General features: G+C 40.1%; 1 protein-coding gene across 1 annotated transcript in view; it reads left to right on the top strand.

The window, feature by feature from the left end:
* SLCO5A1 (solute carrier organic anion transporter family member 5A1) overlaps window positions 1-22135 on the top strand; it is a 122418-nt gene that overhangs the window by 83470 nt on the left and 16813 nt on the right. Inside the window, exon 6 of the mRNA XM_060115790.1 lies at window positions 12647-12845. Coding sequence (XP_059971773.1) covers window positions 12647-12845 — 199 coding nt within the window. The remainder of the gene's footprint in view (window positions 1-12646; window positions 12846-22135) is intronic.

Raw genomic sequence — 22135 nt, 5'->3', positions numbered from 1 at the left:
TCTTAAGTATGGCCCGATATAGTTATACCACACAGGCAGGAAACACCTTACTCTTTTCAGCTAAATAATGAAACATGTGCTTAGACATTATTGGAAGTGGAAGTGATGTCCTCTTGTAACCTGACCATCTCATCATGGACCACAGAAAATTTGCTTTGCTGTCAGGTTCAACTTCTCATTGTGGCATCTTTCCATTGGCTAGAAGGTAGAACATGGGGTTATTTGCATTTGTTACTGTTCGACTGATTAGATTTCAGGCTAACGGTTAATTTTTTTTCAAGTCGTATTGAGAGAGTTCCCTGGCAGTTCAGTGGTTAGGACCCGGCCCCTTCACTGCCGTGGGCCCGGGTTCAATCCCTGGTCCAGGGAACTAAGACCCCGTAAGCCGCGTGGCGTGGTCAAAAAAAAAAAGTCATTGTATTGAATTTTTTCTTATGTTTCTATTTGCAATAAAGATGAATATAATTTCTGTTGGTTTTTTGATTAAAGCGGATATTTAAAAACATTATAAGTGCATACTTCTCTTACCTGTGCAAGGAACGATTTGTGTATAATTGTTTTGTATAGAATAGTTCAATATTATTTTGCCATATCTTCCTTAAATTTGTTTGAAATATATTCTGTTTAAATACCAAACCCTTCTGGAAATGCAGTTGAACTTGGTGGAATCATTCAGACCTGGAGTAGCTATGTAATTGTCCATATCCTTTGATAAGATTTTCCCATAGCACATCTGTATTTGTGACATTACAAGTTTTTTGTTATTGTTCTTATTTTAGCCTTATTTTAGCCAGAGATAGTTATTCATGTAATCAATAGGTTGATAGTTGTAGTTACAAGATATATATATATATATACACATATATATATATAGTATATATATCAGCAAACTATCAATTTGTACTTTTATTTATTTGAACAGAGTCATTGGCATTAACTTTGCTGGACAAAGCATTCTACACATTAATTGAAGATTTTTAGGGAGCATGTTTAAGATAATTAAGGAAACAAAGTTACAGTTGCCTCAAGTATTGTAAAAGCATCAGGTGCAATTTTAGAGCTGACAGTTAATAGTAGATAAGTCTTTATTTGTTTTTAGATCAGAGTCCCAAGAATCTCGGAATAAGGTGTCAGTAGAAATTTTGTGTTAATATAAAATATCTGCCCGGTAGAATTTTGCCCAATGGTATGTGCTCCCAGCCCATCTTAGGGTCATAACCTTCAAGAAAGAAGGGTCGTCATCAGGGGATAGGTAGTCATCTCTGGAGTAAACTCCCAAATTCTGTGGTTCTATGATAACAGACAAATAAAACCCCCAAACAATTAATTTTATATTATGTGGGAATAACTGTGAAAATGTTAGTAATCTCTAAAACAGGGGTCCCCAACTCCCAGACCACGGACCGGTACCAGTCTGTGACCTGTTAGGAACCGGGCCGCACAGTAGGAGGTGAGCCGCGGGCGAGCGAGCATAGTTTCATCTGTACTTACAGCCGCTCCCCATCGCTTGCATTACCGCCTGAGCTCCGCCTCCTGTCAGCATTATGGTGAGTTGTACAATTATTTCATTATATGTTACAATGTAATAATAATAGAAATAAAGTGCACAATAAATGTAATGCACTTGAACTGTCCTGAAAACATCCCTTCACCACCCCTCATCTGTGGAAAAATTGTCTTCCACGAAACTGGTCCCTGGTGCCAGAAAGGTTGGGGACCGCTGCTCTAAAACACATGCTAGTAAATACTAAAACACAGCGTTCTTTCCTGCTCTAACAGGCTGAAACTTGAGTCGCATCTGTTAAATTGCCTTCTTTTTTTTGTTCCGTCCACTTCCCCGTCTTTAATGGTTGCTTTCAGTTCCAACCCAGTTGTTTGAGATGTCAGCTACTCCTCTCCAGCTTTGAGTAAAAAACCACTGCATTTGGCATGTGCCTTGCATATCCTTCATTTTGGTGAAAAGAAAAATGTGAAAAGGTACAGGGCTACCTTTGAACCTGGTGGAGCGCCCCCTAGTGTAATATCTGGGCTTGAAAGTGAGCCAGTGACCATGATACTGGGAGAGGAGCCAGTGGCTATTAGTCGGAAGGTACATTGCATTGATTGTTGCTACACTGTATTTTTTTTTCATTTGCTGGTTCACTTGATCATTTGGGGTGAAATTTAAAATCTTTATTGCATTTTCTTATTCTTTTAGCTTTTGAAGATCTATTGTTGCTTTCCAAAGAGAAGTTTTATTTGAAAATGTGTGATTTTATTCTTCAACACTAAGAGTAGATAAGGTCTGAACAATGAGGGAAAGAGACTATTTTGCTGAGAGATTTCGAGACGCATCGGTTGATGGGGCTTGTTATTGCATTAGGAAGGCACACAAGAACCATGTCATCTGTTTCTTTTCTATTGCTTTCAACCCAATGGCTATTTATTTATTATTTTTTTTTGCGATATGCGGGCCTCTCAATGCTGTGGCCTCTCCCGTTGTGGAGCACAGGCTCTGGATGCCCAGGCTCAGCGGCCATGGCTCATGGGCCCAGCCGCTCCGCGGCATGTGGGATCCTCCCGGACCGGGGCACAAACCCGTGTCCCCTGCATCAGCAAGCGGACTCTCAACCACTGCGCCACCAGGGAAGCCCCCCAATGGCTATTTTTATAAAGTGATTAATTAATGGATTTCTGAAACCTAAGTTCTCATAAACAGTAGGTTTGGTGTTCTCCAAAGATACTCAGACCATTAGATTACTAGATTATGTTTCCATTCATAAAACTTATTTTGTGGATTTCTTTACCTGTGGAATTATGCATGTCATTTGAAACAAAACATCTTTATTTTAAAATTGCAGGCTGTATAGCGAACTGGTTAACATTTCCATCTCAACTGTCCCTGCTTTGTCCAAAGTTCTTAGTTTTTCTGCCTTAAGCTATCTCATTCAGCAAGCAAGTGAGTTTAATTGTTGAATTTTCTCTAGTTATAAAATGTTCTGACCTTTAATAATCTTGGCTCTCAGTAAACTTATTTTAGTGGATAGATGAAAACAGTGTGTAATTGGGGGATCATTTATTTTCTATGCATGCTGTACTTCCTTTCCTCCAAGTTTTTGCTCAGATGGTCCCTTGTCAATGAGCCCCTACCTAGTGTGCCCCACTTAAAAATGCAACTCCTCTTCCAGAACTCCTGATTTTCCTTGCTAGGCTGAACATTTTTCTCTGCGGTGCTTTGTTACCTTCTAACATTCAATACAGTTTGCTTACAGTTATTGGTTTATTGTTTATTGTCTCTTTTCCCCACAGTAGATTGTAAACTCAGTGAGGGCAGGGTTTTTTGTCAGCTTTATTCACTAAGTACCTTCAGAGTCTGGAACAGAGCCAAGACATAGTAGCTACTCAGTAAATGTTTTCTGTTAAATTAAATATATGTTTTAAAAATTATATATTTTTATGAGCTTTCTGAAAGTTATACCTAACATATTTGTAAATAACACAAAAATGAATTTTAGCTCGACTACTATTTAAATGATTGGAGGTTTAAAAACAATGCAATAAAGGGCATCTACAAGAAATCCACATCATACTTAGTGATGAAAGAATGGATGCTTTCCTCTTAGGATCAGGAACAAGACAAGGATGTCTGCTCTTGGCACTTCTATTCATCATTGCACTGGCGATTCTAGACAGGAAAGTAGGGCAAGAGAACGAAATAAAAGACATCCAGATTGGAAAGAAAGATGTAAAACTATCTCTATTCATAGATTTACGCAACCTTGATAAAGAAAATCCTAAGGAGTGCACTAAAAAATTATTAGACCTAGTAAATGAGTTTAGTGAGATTGCAAGATGCAAGATTAGGGGCTTGCCTGGTGGCGCAGTGGTTGACGGTCCGCCTGCCGATGCAGGGGACACGGGTTCGTGCCCCGGTCCGGGAGGATCCCACATGCCACAGAGTGGCTGGGCCCGTGAGCCATGGCTGCTGAGCCTGCGCATCCGGAGCCTGTGCTCTGCAACAGGAGAGGCCACAGCAGTGAGAAGCCCGCGTATCTCAAAAAAAATAAAAAATAAAAAATAAAAAATAAAAAGAATGGGCAAAGGATCTGAATTGATATTTCTCCAAAGAAGATGTACAAATGGCCACATGAAGAGATGCTCAATCTTATTAGTTATCAGGGAAATACAAATCAAAATCATAATGAGATACCACTTTACACCCGCTTGGATGTCTGTAATCAAATATTATTTGTGGAAATAACAAATGCTGGTGAAGATGTGGAGCAATTGGAACCTCACACACTGGCAGTAGGAGCGTCAAATGATGCAGCTGTATTGGAAAGCAGCTTGGCATTTCCTCAAGCATAGAATTACTAGATGATCCAGAAATTCCATCTCTAGGCATATGTCCAAGAGAAATGAAAACATATGTCCACATAAAAACTTGTACATGAATGTTCATAGCAACATTATTCTAATAGCCAAAAATAGAAACAACTCAAATATCCATCAACTGATGAATGGATAAGTCAAATGTAGTCTGTTAGTACAATGGATTATTGTTTGGCCATAAATAGGGATGAAGTACTGACACGTGCCACAGTGTGGATGAGTGTTGAAAACATTATGCTAAGTGATAGAAGCCAGACATATTTTACGACTCCATTTATATGAAACATCTAGAATTGGCAAATCTGTAGAGACTGAAAGTAAATTAGTGGTTGTCTAGGGCTGAGGAAGGGGCATAGGAAGAAAGGAGCTTGATAGCTAATGGGTACAGGGTTCCTTTCTAGGGTCATGAAAATATTCTGAAACTGATTGTGCTGATGGTTGCTTATCTCTGTAAATATACTAAAAAACATTGAATGGTGCACTTATTTAAGTAGGTGAATTGTATGGTATGTGACTTATAGCTCAACGAAGCTGTCAATAAAAAAAAAGAAAGAAAGAATAAACAGAGCATTTAGTGAGTTGACGATCTTTATTAAATGGCCGCTCTGGTCCTCCTTATTCATTTGGCAGAATTAACATGGCTTTTAATGAGTCAAGTTTTCGCTTGGCCATAGTGGGGCAAAAGCACTCTAACAAGTATGGTTAGGTGTGTAGAAGTTTGTCTCAAATTTTTTTTTTTTTTTTTTTTGATAAATAGAGTTTGAAAAATCTGCTTGGATTTCCCTGGTGGCGCAGAGGTTAAGAATCTGCCTGGGGCTTCCCTGGTGGCACAATGGTTGAGAGTCTGCCTGCCGATGCAGGGGACACGGGTTTGTGCCCCGGTCCGGGAAGATCCCACATGCCGCGGAGCGGCTGGGCCCGTGAGCCATGGCCTCTGAGCCTGCACGTCCAGAGCCTGTGCTCCGCAACGGGAGAGGCCACAGCAATGAGAGGCCAGCGTACCGCAAAAAAAAAAAAAAAAAAAAAGAATCTGCCTGCCAATGCAGGGGACAAGGGTTCGATCCCTGGTCCGGGAAGATCCCATATGCCGTGGAGCAACTAAGCGCGTGCGCCACAACTACTGAGCCCGCGTGCTACAACTACTGAGCCTGCACTCTAGAGCCTGTGCTCCGCAACAAGAGAAGCCACCGCAATGAGAAGCCTGCGCACCGCAACCAAGAGTAGCTCCCGCGCGCCACAACTAGAGAAAGCCCGCGTGCAGCAACGAAGACCCAACTCAGCCAAAAAGAAAAAAAAAAGAAAAAAAAGAAAGAAAAATCTGCTTACTTGTCCCAGGGGAAGGATAGCTTTGCCAGGTTTTGTAGCTCAGCTATTCTTGGGCATAATGACCATCAACTCTCTCGATGGGAAGGCTCAAGAGCTGCTGGATTTGGACAACAATGGAAAGGGGAGATGTTGAAAAGTGCTGAGGGAAAATGGATCTCCCCCATAGGGCCTCCAAAGAGGGTTTTGTCTTTGGCACTGGACCACATCTGTAGGCTTTGCTTCTCTGAACGGAAACTGAGTCTAGTAACTTAACACTAAGGTCTTCCTTTGAGGCTTCTTTAGATAACTGAAAAGGTTAATAAGATCCTTTCGTCTTCTGTAAAATTGTCTCTACAAAATCCCCCCCTTCTCTTGCAATCATTTGTTTAAAGCTTTTGCTGTTTCACCTTAAGTTTCCCAGAGCCAGTGAAAAACAGAAGTAAACACTTTGATATTTTGCATTTCATCATTTCAAGTTATTTTTGCCCTTTGTGGTTTTATTGCCTGGATGCAGAAAGCTCTTTTAGGTTTTTAAGCCATACAGGATGAAATATTCATTTGATTTGATTTTTGAATCCCTTTCACGACCCAGCTTGGCATTTGATTTTATGTATTATTTCAGCCAGAGCTTTGCAGAACCCTGAAATGAAAAGTGGGCTTGTTTTCTCTGTTGAATGTACCTTTTTATTCCCTTTCCCTCAGTGCTCCCAAGACCTTGAATCCCTGAGACTGGGGTTCTCATATTTCTCTCGTGCTGCACGGCATTTCCCTGTGTTGGCAGAGTTGCAGAGAGTGTTACTGTGGTTGAATGAGACCCATTTACCCTGCTGGAGGTTCAGTGTGAGCTTGATTTTGATGTCTCCAGGCTGAAGTGATGGAGGTTAGGTTTTCAGAGATGTGTAATTCCTTGGAAAGCCTTTATTAATCATTTCAGCAAGGTCATGCGAGATGTTTCAGAGCAGGCTCTGTTGCTGAGCTGCAGGGGGTCCCACCTGAGCCTCACTGTGTTCATCACGGGGTCCTCAACAGAGGAAGCTGTGGCCGGAGAGGTCTGCTTCTGGCGCTGTGTCCTCTGAAGTGGTAGAGGTAGACAGGCGGTCTGCAGCAGCCTATCTGCCTCAGGAGAACTGCTGAAAGAACCCTGATATTGGGACCTCCCTGACAGTCCATTGGTTAGGACGCCGTGCTTCCACTGCAGGGGCCGTGGGTTCGATCCCTGGTCTGGGAACTAAGATCCCACATGCCACGTGGCATGGCCAAAAAAAAAAAAAATTAAAAAAAGAACCCCTATAAATCCTGCCACTCAACCTATAGGCTTCTCTCCAGGTGCCCAGTAGCTTTGAGTGACACATGCTGTTCAGGTCAACATACACGGGCTGCCCCACCTAATTCCAAGCGAACAGGGCATCCTTTACAATTTGACTTGATGTTATGCTATGAAATATTATGGATCAAAAGAAATAGTCTGGTCTCTGTCTTAAAACAGTCACCGAATTATAAAAATGGCACTATAGGGCTTCCCTGGTGGCGCAGTGGTTGAGAGTCTGCCTGCCGATGCAGGGGACGCGGGTTCGTGCCCCGGTCTGGGAGGATCCCGCGTGCCGCGGAGCGGCTGGGCCCGTGAGCCCTGGCCGTTGAGCCTGCGCGTCCGGAGCCTGTGCCCCGCAACGGGAGAGGCCACAACAGTGAGAGGCCCACAAAAAAAAAAAAAAAAAAATGGCACTATAAATTAATTCTAATGATGGACCTCGTTCATAGTTGGTGAAGGGATTTCTGAGATTTTTTTACAAGGGTGATAGTGAGATATATGAAAGAGAAAGAGAAATATGAAATATTGTGATTTTGTGATACTTTGTGGATTTATGAGCAGTTTGTGAAAATGTATACTTACTGTGCTGTGTATTCTCAGACCATTTAAAATTTGCTGGCTTCAAGGTTCGAACTTGAAAAATATTCTCTTCTTCTATTCCCCTATGACAATAATTGTTATTTATTTCCTGTAAGAAAATATTTGCAAGGGAGAGTGGAAGCTTAAAGGGGTAAAATGTTTAGGCTTGGGTGATAGGAAAACATTTATTTTGTATCATAAGATTAGAAACATAGTATTTGGAAAGGTTAAATAAATTTGAGTTTATTCCCCTGCTCTATCACTCACTAGATGTTTCCTCACCTGAGATGTGGAAAGAAACTTCTGTATTCTTTCCAACCTAAGACACCATTCATTGTAAGATGCCCCATGATTTTGGGTTACTATGAAAGAAAAATGCTTCTAATTAGACAATGACACAAGGTAGAGATCCTATTGATTGTCAGACACATTCTGATTTCAGAGCAATTCAAAATGCATACAATTTTGAGAATTAGATGAGATACTATCCATACAGCAGTTATCACAGTTTCTGGCATATAGCTAACATCAGTGTGTGTGTGTGTGTGTGTGTATGTGTACAGAAAGAGAAAGGTGGGAGGGAGGGAAAGAGAGAGAGAGAGAGAGAATGGGCATGAGAACGAATTGTACTTCCTTCTTTTCTAGGCGCTCACCCCGCTTTCTCCTCCCCTTCCGTCCCGGCTGCCTTCCCCAGAGACAACGGCAGAACCTGGAAGCCATAATGGCTGACAATGATAGTCTGTACTGATTCATAGTCTTAGGTTTGCAAACCATTTACTTTTCAACTTACCTAAAGAAAACTTTGGATGTGGAATACACAGAAAGGGTCAGAGAATTTAGAGAAAAGAGCATGAGGACATCTAGGATTCTGAGGATCTGTCTATAGTAACTTAATTCACCACAGTAGGACAGTCTGCACCATTGTGATCTCACCATAGAAAAGAGGGTATCAGAGGGCTACTGACATTCCACGCTTTGTCACCTGTGGTGGCTTGGCAGTTAAGCTTTTGCTAATAACGCCCAAGTCAATTTTGATAACAGTGAGATTTTTAAGGCGTCAGGCTAGATATTTCGTGCGTGCCAGTTTTAAACTGATTTTAGCAAGTTATTTTAACTCCAAATGAGATCTTAGATCTCCTATTTATAAAACAATATATGGCTTATTTCAAGGAATAATTGAAAACAAAAATGAATGTCATTTGAGGATTTTATGTAATAAATTCTTTTTTTGGGGGTGGGTACACGGGCCTCTCACTGTTGTGGCCTCTCCCGTCGTGGAGCACAGGCTCCGGACACGCAGGCCCAGCGGCCATGGCTCACGGGCCCAGCCGCTCCGCAGCATGCGGGATCCTCTCAGACCGGGGCACGAACCCGTGTCCCCTGCATCGGCAGGCAGACTCTCAAACACTGCGCCACCAGGAAAGCCCTGTAATAAGTTCTAAACAACAAAATTATTCATCCATACATTCACCAGGCCTTGGTAAGTGCTAGAAAGCTATGAAGATAAAAAAGATATAGTCCCTACCATGCACAGGAACCTTCCAGTCTAGCAGGAAAGAGAGAAGTAAACCCAGTAGATGGTGGCAGGTCTTATGATGGGGGCAAGCACTGGGTCCTGCGAAAGCAGGTTGTGATTCTTCGCAATAGCAACAGCAGCACGATTGCAGTTCCCTGAACCTGAGACATTCCTGATGAGTGGGTCACCTGAGTTTGTCCTCCTGTCTTCCAGTTCAAGGTTTTCCCGTGTTCCAAATGATGCCTTAGGCTTAGGCATATTTTATGTGTCTATGTGCAAAATAGATAATGTCTGCATATCGACAAAAATTGGAGTGAAGAGGAAAAATTTCATCAGTAGCTTTAATATTTGGTAATTCACCAAATATCATTTTTCATAAAGACCTTTTGACTCCATCCAGCCACACTCTGTAAGGGTAAGCAATATTGTGACCTAGAGCAAAAACTTCAGCATTGAATGCTAGGGGATCATGCTTGAAATAAGGGAAAGAAAGGAAGTAGGAGAATTAACATGTCAATCTGCTTGGATAAGTAAGTAGATAAAAGATTTCCTACTGGAAAGCAGTAAGATGTGCTCAGACCTTTTATGAACGAAGCAGGGTCCTCTGGTCAATACTTATGCAGTGATGACTTCTTTAGATTCAGATATATACACACAGTAGCTCAAAAGCTAACAGAGGTTTATGTGTTTGAGAGGACATAGTAGCTAAATATCAGGCAAAGGTTTATATATTGAAGAACACATACAGGTTTATGTTGGACAATTATGAGTAGTATTTTATTTTATTTTATTAAAAATTTTTTTAAAAATTTGCCATATAACATACAGTAAGATTTTTTTTAATGCTTTTCTTAAAAAAATTTTTTTATTTTATTTATTATTACTTTTATGGCTGCATTGGGTCATTGTTGCTGCGCACTGGCTTTCTCTAGTTGTGGCGAGCAGGGGCTACTCTTCCATGCGGTGTGCGGGCTTCTCATTGCGGTGGCTTCTCTTGTTGCGGAGCACGGGCTCTAGAGTGCAGGCTCGGTAGTTGTGGCGCACGGACTGGCTTCCACCTTCACAACACCCTTAAAATTGCTCTTACCAGGATCTCCTTTCAGGCTTCATCTTCCTCAGCTCTTCTGACTTTGCTCAGTCTTGTTGGAACATCCCTTCTATGCTATGAATTCTGCCACCTGTTATGAAGGTCCCAGACCAGCTCTTCCTGGGCTCGTGGGGCAGGGACCACTGTGTGAGGCATATCTCCTTGATTGTCCCCCGTGGCCCTTCACATGTGGTGTGTCTACCGTGGGGTTCGAGAGCTGCTCTCCCCCGGTCCTTTCCTCCTCATTTTCTGGACCCCTGCCACCTTCCAGGTGTCCCCGTCCCCTCCTCAGCTTGTTGGCTGTGCTGTCGGTGTGGAGCCTGACTGTGACTCACCTGGACCTTTGCAGTGCTCTCCCAGCCATGTCTCTGATTCTAGTGTTGACTGCATCTCACCGCCAGCAATAATCTTTGTCACACACACCTCCTATCCTCTCTGACCCTGGCTCCAAATTCCTTGGTGGCCTCCTGTTGCCCAGAGGTACAACCCAAGATCCTCTCCGTGATCCTTCATGGTCTCTCTCACTTTACATCTCTTGCCCATGTCCCGCCATGCCCCAGGAGCTTGCATTCCACACTCCCATAGCTTGGACTCCTCTGAGTCCTCAATTCCGTTATCTTTTGCCCCTTTACATATATTTCCTTTGTGCAGGATATTTTCTCTGTGCTGGCACATTGGACAGATTCTGTCTCATCTGTCGAATGTCAGCTCAAATACTGCCACTTCTGTGATGTCCTCCCTGATTTCTCCCAGGGAAGACTCAGGTACTTCTTTGCCTGTATTCTCCCTGCCCTTTGTATAATTATCTTATTATACTCTAATGTGTTTTGTTTATTTCTCTTTTAGATTGTAAGATTTGTGGGGCAGGCGATATGACTAATTTTTTAGCTTTTTTTTTTTACTGTGAAATATAATGCACACAGAAGTGCATTAATCAAAACTTAGATCACTTATATGTAGAATCTAAAATATGATACAGGAAATTCACTGTGGTCCAGTGGTTAGGACTCTGCACTCTCATTGCAGGGAGCATGGGTTCGATTGCTGGTCAGGGAACTAAGACCCCACATGCCACGTGGCACGGCCAAAATATATATATATGTGTGTGTGTGTATATATACATAACACAAATGAACTTATGTACAAAATAGAAACAGACTTACAGACATAGAAAAGAAACATATGGTTACCAAAGGGGAAAGGGTGGGGAAGGGATAAATTAGGAATTTGGGATCAACATATAAACACTACTATATATAAAGTAGATAAACAACAATGTCCTATTGTATAGCACAGGGAACTATATTAAAAATCCTGTAATAAACAAAAATGGAAGAGAATATGAAAAAGAATATATATACATATATATATAAGTGAATCACTTTGCTGTACACCTGAAACTAACACAACATTGTAAATCAACTAGACTTCAAAAAAAAAACTTAGGGATAATGAATAATCATAAAGTGAACACTTGTGTAACTACTCCCAGGTCATGAGAAGGACTATTTTCAGTCCTCCAGGAGCCCCCTGTATCCTTTCCAGATTCCACCCATCCCCCTACTATCTTGGCTTTTATGGCAATTTTTACTTCCTGGCTTTTCTTCATAGTTGCACTACCTATATATTCATTTCTAAACACATCATTTAGTTTTACCTGTTTTTGAACTTTATACAGTCAGATCATGTTTTCTGTTGTGTTTTACTTCCTTTATTCAACATTGTGTTTGTATGTGATTATGTGTCCTAATTTTTATTATTGTATAGCAGCATTTCATTACATGAATTTACTGCATGTAATGTATCTATGAATGGATGTTTGGTTTATTTCCAGTTTGGGGCTATTATGGTGCTTCAGATATCTTGTACACTTCTTTTGGTCCCCATGTACATGAGTTTCTTCAGGGTATAGATCCAGGAATGGAATTGCCTGTCACAGGGTGTATATATCTTCAACTCTACCAGATAATGCTAAACGGTCTTTCAAAGTGTCTGTCACAATTTGCATCCCACCAGCCTTGTAGAGGGTGCCCATTGCTCTGTATCTTTGCCAATATGTGGTATTGTCAGACTTTTCCATTTTTACTGACATGGTTGACATGGAGTAGTATTTCCTTGTGGCTTTAATTTGTGTTTCTCTCTTAGTAAGGAGGCTGAGCACCTTTATGAGTTAACGGGTCAGCTGAATTTCCTCCTTAGTGAAGGCCCATTTAAGTTTTGCTCACTCTCTAATGGGTTGCTTGTCTTTATTTTCTGGCTTTGAAAGTTTTTGCACATTCTGGATATGAGTCCTTTGTTGGCTGTATGTGTTGAAAATAAGCTATACTATAAAATCACAAACATTAAAGATTTATTGATTATAGTGTTTTTAAAATTCTTTCCCTTAGTACTAATAAGTAAGTAGAAACAGAATAATTAGACAATAAATAATAGTATACATGACTTCAGATTAATCCTGTCCTTCCCTTCTCCTCTCCAGGCGTCATCATTGTCCCCAGTGCCGGTGTTGGGATTGTCCTTGGAGGCTACATCATAAAAAAATTGAAACTTGGTGCAAGGGAATCTGCAAAACTAGCGATGATCTGCAGTGGTGTGTCTTTACTGTGCTTTTCAACCCTGTTCATTGTTGGATGTGAAAGTATCAATCTAGGTGGCATAAACATCCCGTATACGACAGGGTAAGTATCTTGGAAGAGGCGTCTCATCTCATCCTGGTCATGATTGAAGTGTGAAGCTCTGCGGTGTGTGGATCCCAGGGTTCGGCTTGCGCCCCTCCCTCCATGGGGGGCTCACTACGCCTGCGTTTCTGTCCTGGTAGAGCTGCACCCTCTTGGGCAGAGGCCTCCATCTCTCCGTTGTCTGTGTCCCTTTCGACCCTCGCAACGTCTCCCATTGCATTTGGGTTACAGTACGTGAGGAGGAAATGCTAGTTGGCTTAATGAAAACTGTTCTTTTTTTTAAATGTAATGTTTTGAATAGGTAATACGTTCACACAGTTTCAAAACAAAGTTCAATGAAAATACAGTGTGCCCCAAGGCCTCCACCCCACTTCTCCCCAAAGACAAACCAGGGAACCACTTTAATTCATCTCTTGTGTACCCTTCCAAGGATGTTCCTTATACAAGAAACTATGAATGTGTATTTTCAGTGTTTTCTGTTTTATGTCCAAAAGGTAGCATTCTATACATTCTTTTATTTATTTATTTATTTATTTATGGCTGTGTTGGGTCTTCGTTGCTGTGCGCGGGCTTTCTCTAGTTGCGGTGAGCGGGGGTTACTTTGTTGCGGTGCATGGTTTTCTCATTGCGGTGGCTTCTCTTGTTGCGGAGCACAGGCTCTAGGCACGCGGGCTTCAGTAGTTGTGGCTCGCGGGCTTAGCTGCTCCGCGACATGTGGGATCTTCCCGGACCAGGGCTCAAACCCGTGTCCCCTGCAATGGCAGGTGGATTCTTAACCACCGCACAACCAGGGAAGTCCCTATACCTTCTTTTCTGAGCTTTTTTTTTTTTTTTTTTTTTATGTAACAATCTGGGTTGGAAACTTTCTGTCACAATAATAATGATGATGATGTTCAAAGCGTAGCTAACCCTTGTATTAACACTACTGCATGCCAAGCATTCTTCTAAATGCTTTATGTATATTAACTCATTAATCCTCATAACAGGCCTAGTCAGGTAGGTACTATTATTATTCTGATTTTACAGAGGGCAAAATTGAGGTATGGCTGACACGTATCAGTATATAAATCCGTTCAGGCTGCTGTAAGCAAACACCATAGGCTAGATGGCTTAGAAACAACAGAAGTTTATTTCTTACAATTCCGGAGTCTGGGACGTCCAAGATCAAGGTGCTAGCCGATTTGGTGTCTTGTGAGGACCTGTCTCTGGCTGTCTCTGGCTGTGTCCTCACATGGTGGGGGTGAGGCATCTCCCTAGGATCCTTTCTGTAAGGGCACTAATCCCATTCATAAAGGCTTCACCTTCATGACCCAGTCACCTCCCAGAGGCCCCAAACCCCAAATACCATCACGTTTGGGTTTAGCTTTCAACATGTGAATTTTTCATGGACCCAAACATTTAGTCTATTGACCTAAAGATCACAGGCAAGGATTACACAAGAAACATGTGTAAAGCTCTCAGCTCTCCTGGCACACAGTAAGTGCTCAGTGATAGTTAGCTATTGTTATTAGTCATCACTAATCCATTAAGAACAATTTCTATCAAATTATTTTTACTACAATTGGAAAACATAAATAGAATATTAAAAGTTAGTAAGAAAAAACCAGCAGTCTCCTGACCCTGCTTCCCAGGGGCAATAACTTAAAATTCTTTTTAGCTATCTCTTCTGGTATTTACCTCTATATTTTTAAAGCATACTGTATAAATTAACCAAATGAAGACATTATTTATGACTTCCTGTCTTAGTCAATGAGAAGTCTAGCATTTGCTTCACAAGTTATGCTCAAATCCTTTTCTGATATTTTCATGGTATGGTTATGACAGTATTGTTAGCAGCTGAGGCACACGTACTGTATCGTGATTAGATTTCCTCCTTTGTACAGCAGTGATTTTCCTGGAATTAACTCACTGCCTCGTTTTCATTTCCTTTGTTTTCTTTGAGTCTGCTTCTGCCTTCCCATATCCTCTAAGGGCTCAAGAAATCTCAATATGACTTTTCACCCATCCGATGAACTCAGGATTCCATTTCCCCACCCCTTGGAGTCGTCTGTATGGGAGCCCTCTGGGCCTGCTGCTCCGCTGTTGCCCCAGGAATCTCACTTGCCTCTCTCTGTACTGATCCTTCATTTTCTGGGTTCTGTGGATGGCTCTTTTTTGGCTTCCTCCCCCATTTTGTTAGAGCACATCCTCCAGTAGCTACAGGAAGGCTGTCAAGGCTGTTACCTTATTTATTTATTTATTTTTAACAATTACGTTTGATTGCCAAATTGGCTGGGTTAAGAACTTTGGACTGGATGAATCATTTTCACTAAAAAATTTAAAGTTTTCACTCCATTTTTGTCTAATTTCTAATGCTCTTGTGGGGATTCTGGCCTTTCTTTTTCCCAGTCCTTTGTATGTGCCCTACTTTTCATTCCTGGGAGTTTCCATTTATTCCCAGTATTCCCAAATTTCACCACAGTACACTTTTTTTTTTCCCTCTGAGCACTTGATGAAATTTTAATGTCTGGAGACCATGTCTTTTGTTTCCATTTTAAATTTTTTTAAAAATGTAATTGTTGTTCTTTTCTCTCCACAGTGTTTGTCTCCTATCTCTCCTTCATTGATTCTCTACTTTTCTTATTCTTTATAAACTATTTTATATCTCATGATGGCTTGTCATTTAGTGGATCTCACTGTAGGGTAATTATAGGGGGACAGCTGGCATTTTCATTGGGGTGCTCAGTGTCAGAACCTGAGGTCTTACCTTTGAGGTGCTTCAGTTCCTCAAGAGAAGGATGCTCCTATCTCCTGGCTTGGACTGTGTTGCGATGGGTTCAGGGTTGAAAGCCTAGCTGCTGACATTCTAGAGCTGGGAGTAGGGTGGTGGGTGGAAGAGGCTAGGGTGCTACTGTTCATTTTGCAAACTTTTACCAAATTCCTCTGTCATCATCCTAGCGTCTTGCCAAAGGTCTCTTTCATGTGGTGCTCTTAAGTCCAGAGCCTTTGGTTCATTTTCTCCAGAAAATAGAGGGGGTGGAAGAAGAAGTAGTCATCTACTAAGTAGGGTGGGGGAGGGAACCTGCTTAAAATTGTATCATATTTGGACCACGACTTTCTTGTGGTCTTTGTCCTTGAGTTCCAAAGGCCTGTTCTTTCTCCTACTACTGGCGTTTATCTTGTCCATATATATATATTTAAGTTCTCATTATACTTTCTGTTTTTTTGAATCCTTTTTTTCTGAAACTCTCCATAATTTTGCTTCAATTGGATTGGTTGCTCTTTTGCATAACTTCTATCCTGGAACTTCCTTTCATAGGTCTCAATTGTATCCACTAGGTTTTGTCTGTATAGTTATTTATTTGTTAACTCCTCATTTTGCCAGAAAAAATCCTTGGATAACTTCCTAGGGAAGGGTTCATGGAAAGAGAAGCTGTCTGAAACCGTAAGTGTATTAAAATGTCTTTATTCTTCTTTCACGTTTAAATGATAGTTGGAGTGGGTATAGAATTATAGGTTAAACATTTGTTTTTCTGAGAACTTGGAAACCATTGCTTTGTCATCTAGCGTTTAATGTTGCAGATACTTAAATGAAATTTAATTTTAGTCTGAGTTCTCATATCTCCATTACCAACTTTATTTGGAAGTTTTGAGGATATTTTTTATTCAAGGTGTTCTGAAATTCCATAAGGAATGCTCTACCCTCCGATTTTGTCTTGGCTGGACTCTTCCAATGTCACTTTCTCAGAGAGACTTTCCCTGTCTGCCCAATATAAGGGAGCCCACTTTCCCCTCATTCTTTATTACATCACCTCTTCAGTTTCCTTGTAGCACGTGCCACTATCTGAAATTGTCTTGTTTACTTGCTTTGCTCTTGTCTTTTGTCTCTAAAATATGAGCTCCTTGAGAACAGTTACTATAGCTGCCTACATAATAGTTGCAGCCCCGCCATCTACAACAAAGTTTGTTGTGTGAATGAATGGACAGGCGCATGAATGTCTTGGCCCAGGGCTTTGTTCATTCATTGTATTAGGCACTTTTAATCTAACACATATGTCCTTTTGTTTCTTTTAACCTCAGGGAGATTTTCTTCTACTATATCTTTACTTGTTCTCCTCTTCATTTTCCCTATGTTATCCAGGACGCCTGTTTTTCAGATGTTGGAACTTACAGACTCGTTACCTGTATGTTTAACGTGTTTTCTCATATTTCATATTTTCTTTGCTATGAGAGATTTTTCCAAACCTGCTTTTTTATTCTTTATGTAAATTTTAAATTTTGAAAATAATTTTTTCTTTGGCATTCTGAGTGTTACCTTTTCATAACATCCTGCTGTTGTTTGAACAGGAGTAATATCTTCTCAGATCTCTCTGCACATATAATTCAGTTTTTTTTTTTTTTTTTTTTTTTTTTTTTACTTTGTTTCTGTGTCGTACATTTTATCATTTTCTTTGAAGTGTCAATTTTTCTGTTCATTTACTCTGGGTTTTACAGGTTGACAAGACTCAGTTCAGCATCTGTCAGGTTATGTGTCCCTCTCCCCCACTCACACCCCCACCACACACAAGAACGAGGGAGTTTTATCCTTATTTGTCAACATCTAAGGTAGAAGCTTAGCTTTTAAATTTTGTTCTGATCTCTTTAGAAGAGCTTTCTGATGAATTTTGGGGCTCTGAATTGGGGATGGAGGGGGTGGGTATGAGAGTGGAAGGGCCGACTGATACAGTCTCCCTTAGGTCTCCAGTGAGTTGCATTGTTTTCAGCTTCCCAGTCACTTTTGCTCCCTGTTGCACCTGCTGGATTTGGATTCAGAGTCGTGTAGAGGTTCCATGGGGCAGGCTGGCTCTTCTCCAAGGTGGCCTCTGCTCATTTCACATGCACCTTTCCTGTCCACTTTTATTTTCATGGAGTTTGGTGTCGCTCTTTCCATTTCTCTTTGTCAGCTCGATTCACTTTCATTATACTCACTTTTATTTCAAGTGCCTCCTCAGAAGTGGTGGAAGACAGACTCCATGTCTTACCTGCTTTTAAACTGCAAGTCCCCTCAAGACTTCTAAAGCTTTTGCTTAACATCACATCAGTCTTGCCAATCCTGAATCAACTGATTCTGGACTCCCTAGCACTACTGGGAAAAAATTATATAATTGTGCTGATTTGCTCCATTACAAATTGATGAGTTCCAATCTTAGCAGGCCCTCATCTTTGCTGAGCAATCCATTTACTTGGCCCTAGAGTCAGCTTCCTTTCCTATGCCTCATATTGGTCCATCTAAAAAAAATGCCTTTCTTCAAGTTTTTTTTATCTTACCATAGCTTGTTTTTCTTGTCGGACAACCTCGTATTCCTTATCACTGAGAAAAAAGAGGTCCCAAGTAAGAATTCCTTGAATTTTTCTTCCCTCTCCCCTCAAAGATAGTATTATTTTCAAAGGTAATAGCGCCATCATTTTCTAGCTATGTCACCTGGTAAAAAATTATCTAATATTGTTAACTCTTGGTTTCCTCGTATATAAAATGGCAATAATGTCAATCATACCTGGTTACAAGCATAATTAAAGTAAAACACATGTGGTTGAAAGAATTAAAATAATGCAGAAGGGTAGAAAATGAAAAGTCAGTGTCTCCTTCCTCCATCCTCAATCTCCAGTTTGAAGCGTTTAAATATTATAAACAAATATTTGTACCTTTGAGGATTAGGTAAGGGAAGGTTTTTGATATTTCCCAGCACAGAGTCTAACACTTAGTATGTGTTGAAAAAAGTTAGTTTCTTGGCTTTACTCCCTTCCTTTCTAGATCATGCAAAGCGACTCTTTTTTCCTCTTTAAAAGATCAATGAATGTCTGGCATCCACCTCTGCACTGAGACATTACTTATATAGTGATGCTGAAACTAGTAAGAACTTGATGTAAATAAACATTGTGGTTATCTAAATCCATGACTTATGGTACATTTCTTCTCATTTAATTGTATTCAACAAAGAAAAGTTGATTAGGAGTGCCAGAGACTGCTGCAAGGATCCATTCATTCTAATATTTGCGGCCTGACTTCATTGAAGTTTATAAACTAGCAAGAGAAAAACCCAGTTTCCTTGGAGAATTCCTCTAGCTCCCCAAATACTTCTAGGAAGAGAGTTAAAATTGAATTCGTATAAACACTTTTGGGTGGTACAGCTGCACAGGTTTGACACTTTTAGAGTAGCAGTTACCTTTGTGTGAAGAATAATGGGACCCTTTCTCCAAGCAGGGTATGGACTACATTTCAGCCTCTCCTTGCTCCCTTGGCTGGGTACTCTTGTGCAGTGCACAACCTGCTCATCAGTACATGGTTGGCCTGCCTAGTAAAAATGGTAGATTTGCATGATTTTGATCCTTGCATGTAGGACTTTTCTCCTTTAAAGCTGATAAAGAGAGAGATGAAGGGAGTGGCAGTGAAGAAAGGAGCCTTTGTTAGACACCTGTTTGGCTCAGGTATGGTGATTGGCACTCATGTATATCTTTTATATACATGGCTTACAACATCACTCCACTGTATGTGTTATTAACATCACTCCACTGTATGTGTTATTAACCACATATTTCAGTTAAAGAAACTGAGGTTAGAGAGTAATTGATTTGCCCAAAGTCATCAGTTAATAACGAGTGGAACTGAATGAAACCCAGATTATCTATTATCTATTATCTATCTAGTTTGTATCCTTTCTGAGTACTACACTGAGGTGCTGTTATACATTTTGTATTTTATATAAGCACACATCTAAGTGCACACACTGCCTCCTTACTCAGAAAGCTATACAGAATGCATCCATTTCTTTCAATAGTGCACTAATATTTGGCCTTGCCAGTTTCTAGCTGTGTGAGTATGGGCAAATTAGTTAATCTTTCTGTGCTTGGTTTCTACATCTTTAGGGTAAGGATACTGATAGTATTGATCGTGTTGAATTGCTGTGAAGATTGAATAAGGTACTTGGCAAATTCCTTAACCTCTCTGTGCCTCAATTTCCTCATCATTAAGATGGGCTAATAATAGTCTCGATCTCTTAGAATTATAGAGAGGATAAAATGGAATAAAACCCACAGTAATAAGAAATTGTTAAATAACTATTTAATGTTATTTTTCTCATTTTAAATATGAGGAGAAAGAAATTCAGGGGGATCAAATAACTTGCTTAAAGTCACACAGCTAGAAAATGATAGAGCTAGGACTGGAGCCCAGGTTTCTCTGATTTTGAATGTAATGTTTTTAATTATTAAACTGTCCTGAAAGAAGAAAAGAAACATAAAGAAGAAAGCACAATATATAAGCCAATTCCATTTATTAAAGTGTGTGTGAGAAGCTCCAAGTTCACCAGCATGGTGAATTTTCTGACATTAAAGGAGTCAATGACTAACCTGTCTCTGAATTAGCATCAAGTGCTCAAGAGACACCTAAGTGCCTGGGATGGGGTTGGGATGTTTTAGAAAGATGAACTTTTCCTATTGAACCAAAATGGAGTCACAGTTTTTTTGTAGAATGAACCTGATGTGTTATTAGTGGTTCCCTTAGAAAATTCAGATTTCATGGCCAAGATGTGGAGACAACCTAAAGGTCCATCAGCGGCTGAATGGTTAAAGAAAATGTCATATATACATATAATGGAATAAGATTCAGCCTTAAAAAAGAAATTATGTAATATGTGACAAAATGGATGCACCTTGAAGACATTATGCTAAGTGAAAGAAAATAGTCACAGAAAGACAAATACTGTAGGATTCCTCTTACATGAAGTATCTAAAATAGTTAAATTCATAGAATCAAAGAGCAGAATGGTGGTTGCCAGGGTCTGGGGGAAGGGGGGAAACATGGAGTGACTAATCAATGGAAACAACGTTTTCATAAAGCAAGATGAACAAGCTCTAATGTTGATGATGCCCAAAGGAGGCATGTCCATTTCACTAAATGGCCTTGGACAGCCCTCCCCACTCCACAATATGTCAGACCTCCAGTTTCCTTTATCTTCTGAATTTAGAGGGAGGTGTCCTTATGAGGTAGGCAAACATTGACACTTGTGCCAAACTTCGATCCTTAGGGTACTTGCTGGCAATTTAAACAGTAATATTAACTTGGTTTGGTCACTCAGTATAGATTATATTAAAGATTTATTCACTTCCTTTCAAAATAAATCTTTATTTTTCTAAAACAAAATAAAACAATAACAACAAAAAAGGTGACTAAGCTCTAGACATCTGCTGTACAACTTTGTGCCTGTAGTCAACAATACTGTACTGTACATTTGAAATTTTGTTAAGAGAGTAGATCTCATGTTAAGTGTTCTAACCACAATATGACAAAATTAAAGAAAAAAATTCAGATTTGATTCTCCTAGCACCCACAATTTCCCTGCAGTTTTAATTAAGAAATGTGTTTTGCTTCCCCTCTGTGTCTACCGAACTGTATTTCACACAGGTGTGTCCTAATCATTTTGTCGACAAAGGAGCCAGTGAAAACTGTAGCTTAAGCAATACTTTATATAAACACATTGTATAATGTGAGTTGTTTGCTCTTTATCTTCAAATAATTTTTTCAAATGGGGTTAAATCTGATGTCCATGTACAGAATTTTTCAAGTACTGTCTTGATAAATCATTTAATAATTCTAGCTTTATTATCTTTCATTCATCAAGTGTCATCTCTTTGAACTTAAACTAAAATCTATTATATCATCTTCTGATTTGGAGACTTGAGTTACTGGGTCAGAACTTTTCCAGGGATGATTTCTTGAGCTGTGACATGACGAAGATGCATTTGCTCAGTTTTCTGAGAGCATTTTCAGCAATGACTGTGATCGACCAGTGCACAGGTCCAAAATCTCAGGGATTGGGGTATTCTTCTCAAGTTACTTCTCTCAATATAGTTTTATTGTCCCAAGGTACTAAGACATAAATATAGTCTGTTAATTCAGACCTTTGCTGCAACTCAGCAAAGGTACATTTCATCATCTTTGTCACCACTCCTGAACTTGCCATCCTGCCAGTATTTAGATAGTATTCTACTACCAGCCCTTGAGTGACTAGCATTTCTAGCCAGATCATTCCTAATTTCTCTAATTAAACCATTCCTCTCTTCTGTGTTTCACAGACAACTTAACCTTCTGAATGTTTTTTTTTCCTATTTAATTTCTTTGGTGACATTCAAGATCTTTTATTTATTATAGGTATGACTAATTTTAAAGGCAATTCCTGAAAAGTAGAGAAAAAATAGTTTACTTAAAGGTTCTTAGATATGTGTGTTTCTGGATTATCTTGGCTACTTTTATTAATAGGCTTACAGTTCATTTC

This window comes from Mesoplodon densirostris, chromosome 13 (assembly GCF_025265405.1).
Source record: "Mesoplodon densirostris isolate mMesDen1 chromosome 13, mMesDen1 primary haplotype, whole genome shotgun sequence".
In the NCBI taxonomy this organism is placed as follows: Eukaryota; Metazoa; Chordata; class Mammalia; order Artiodactyla; family Ziphiidae; genus Mesoplodon; species Mesoplodon densirostris.
This window is presented reverse-complemented; position numbering and strand designations above follow the sequence as displayed.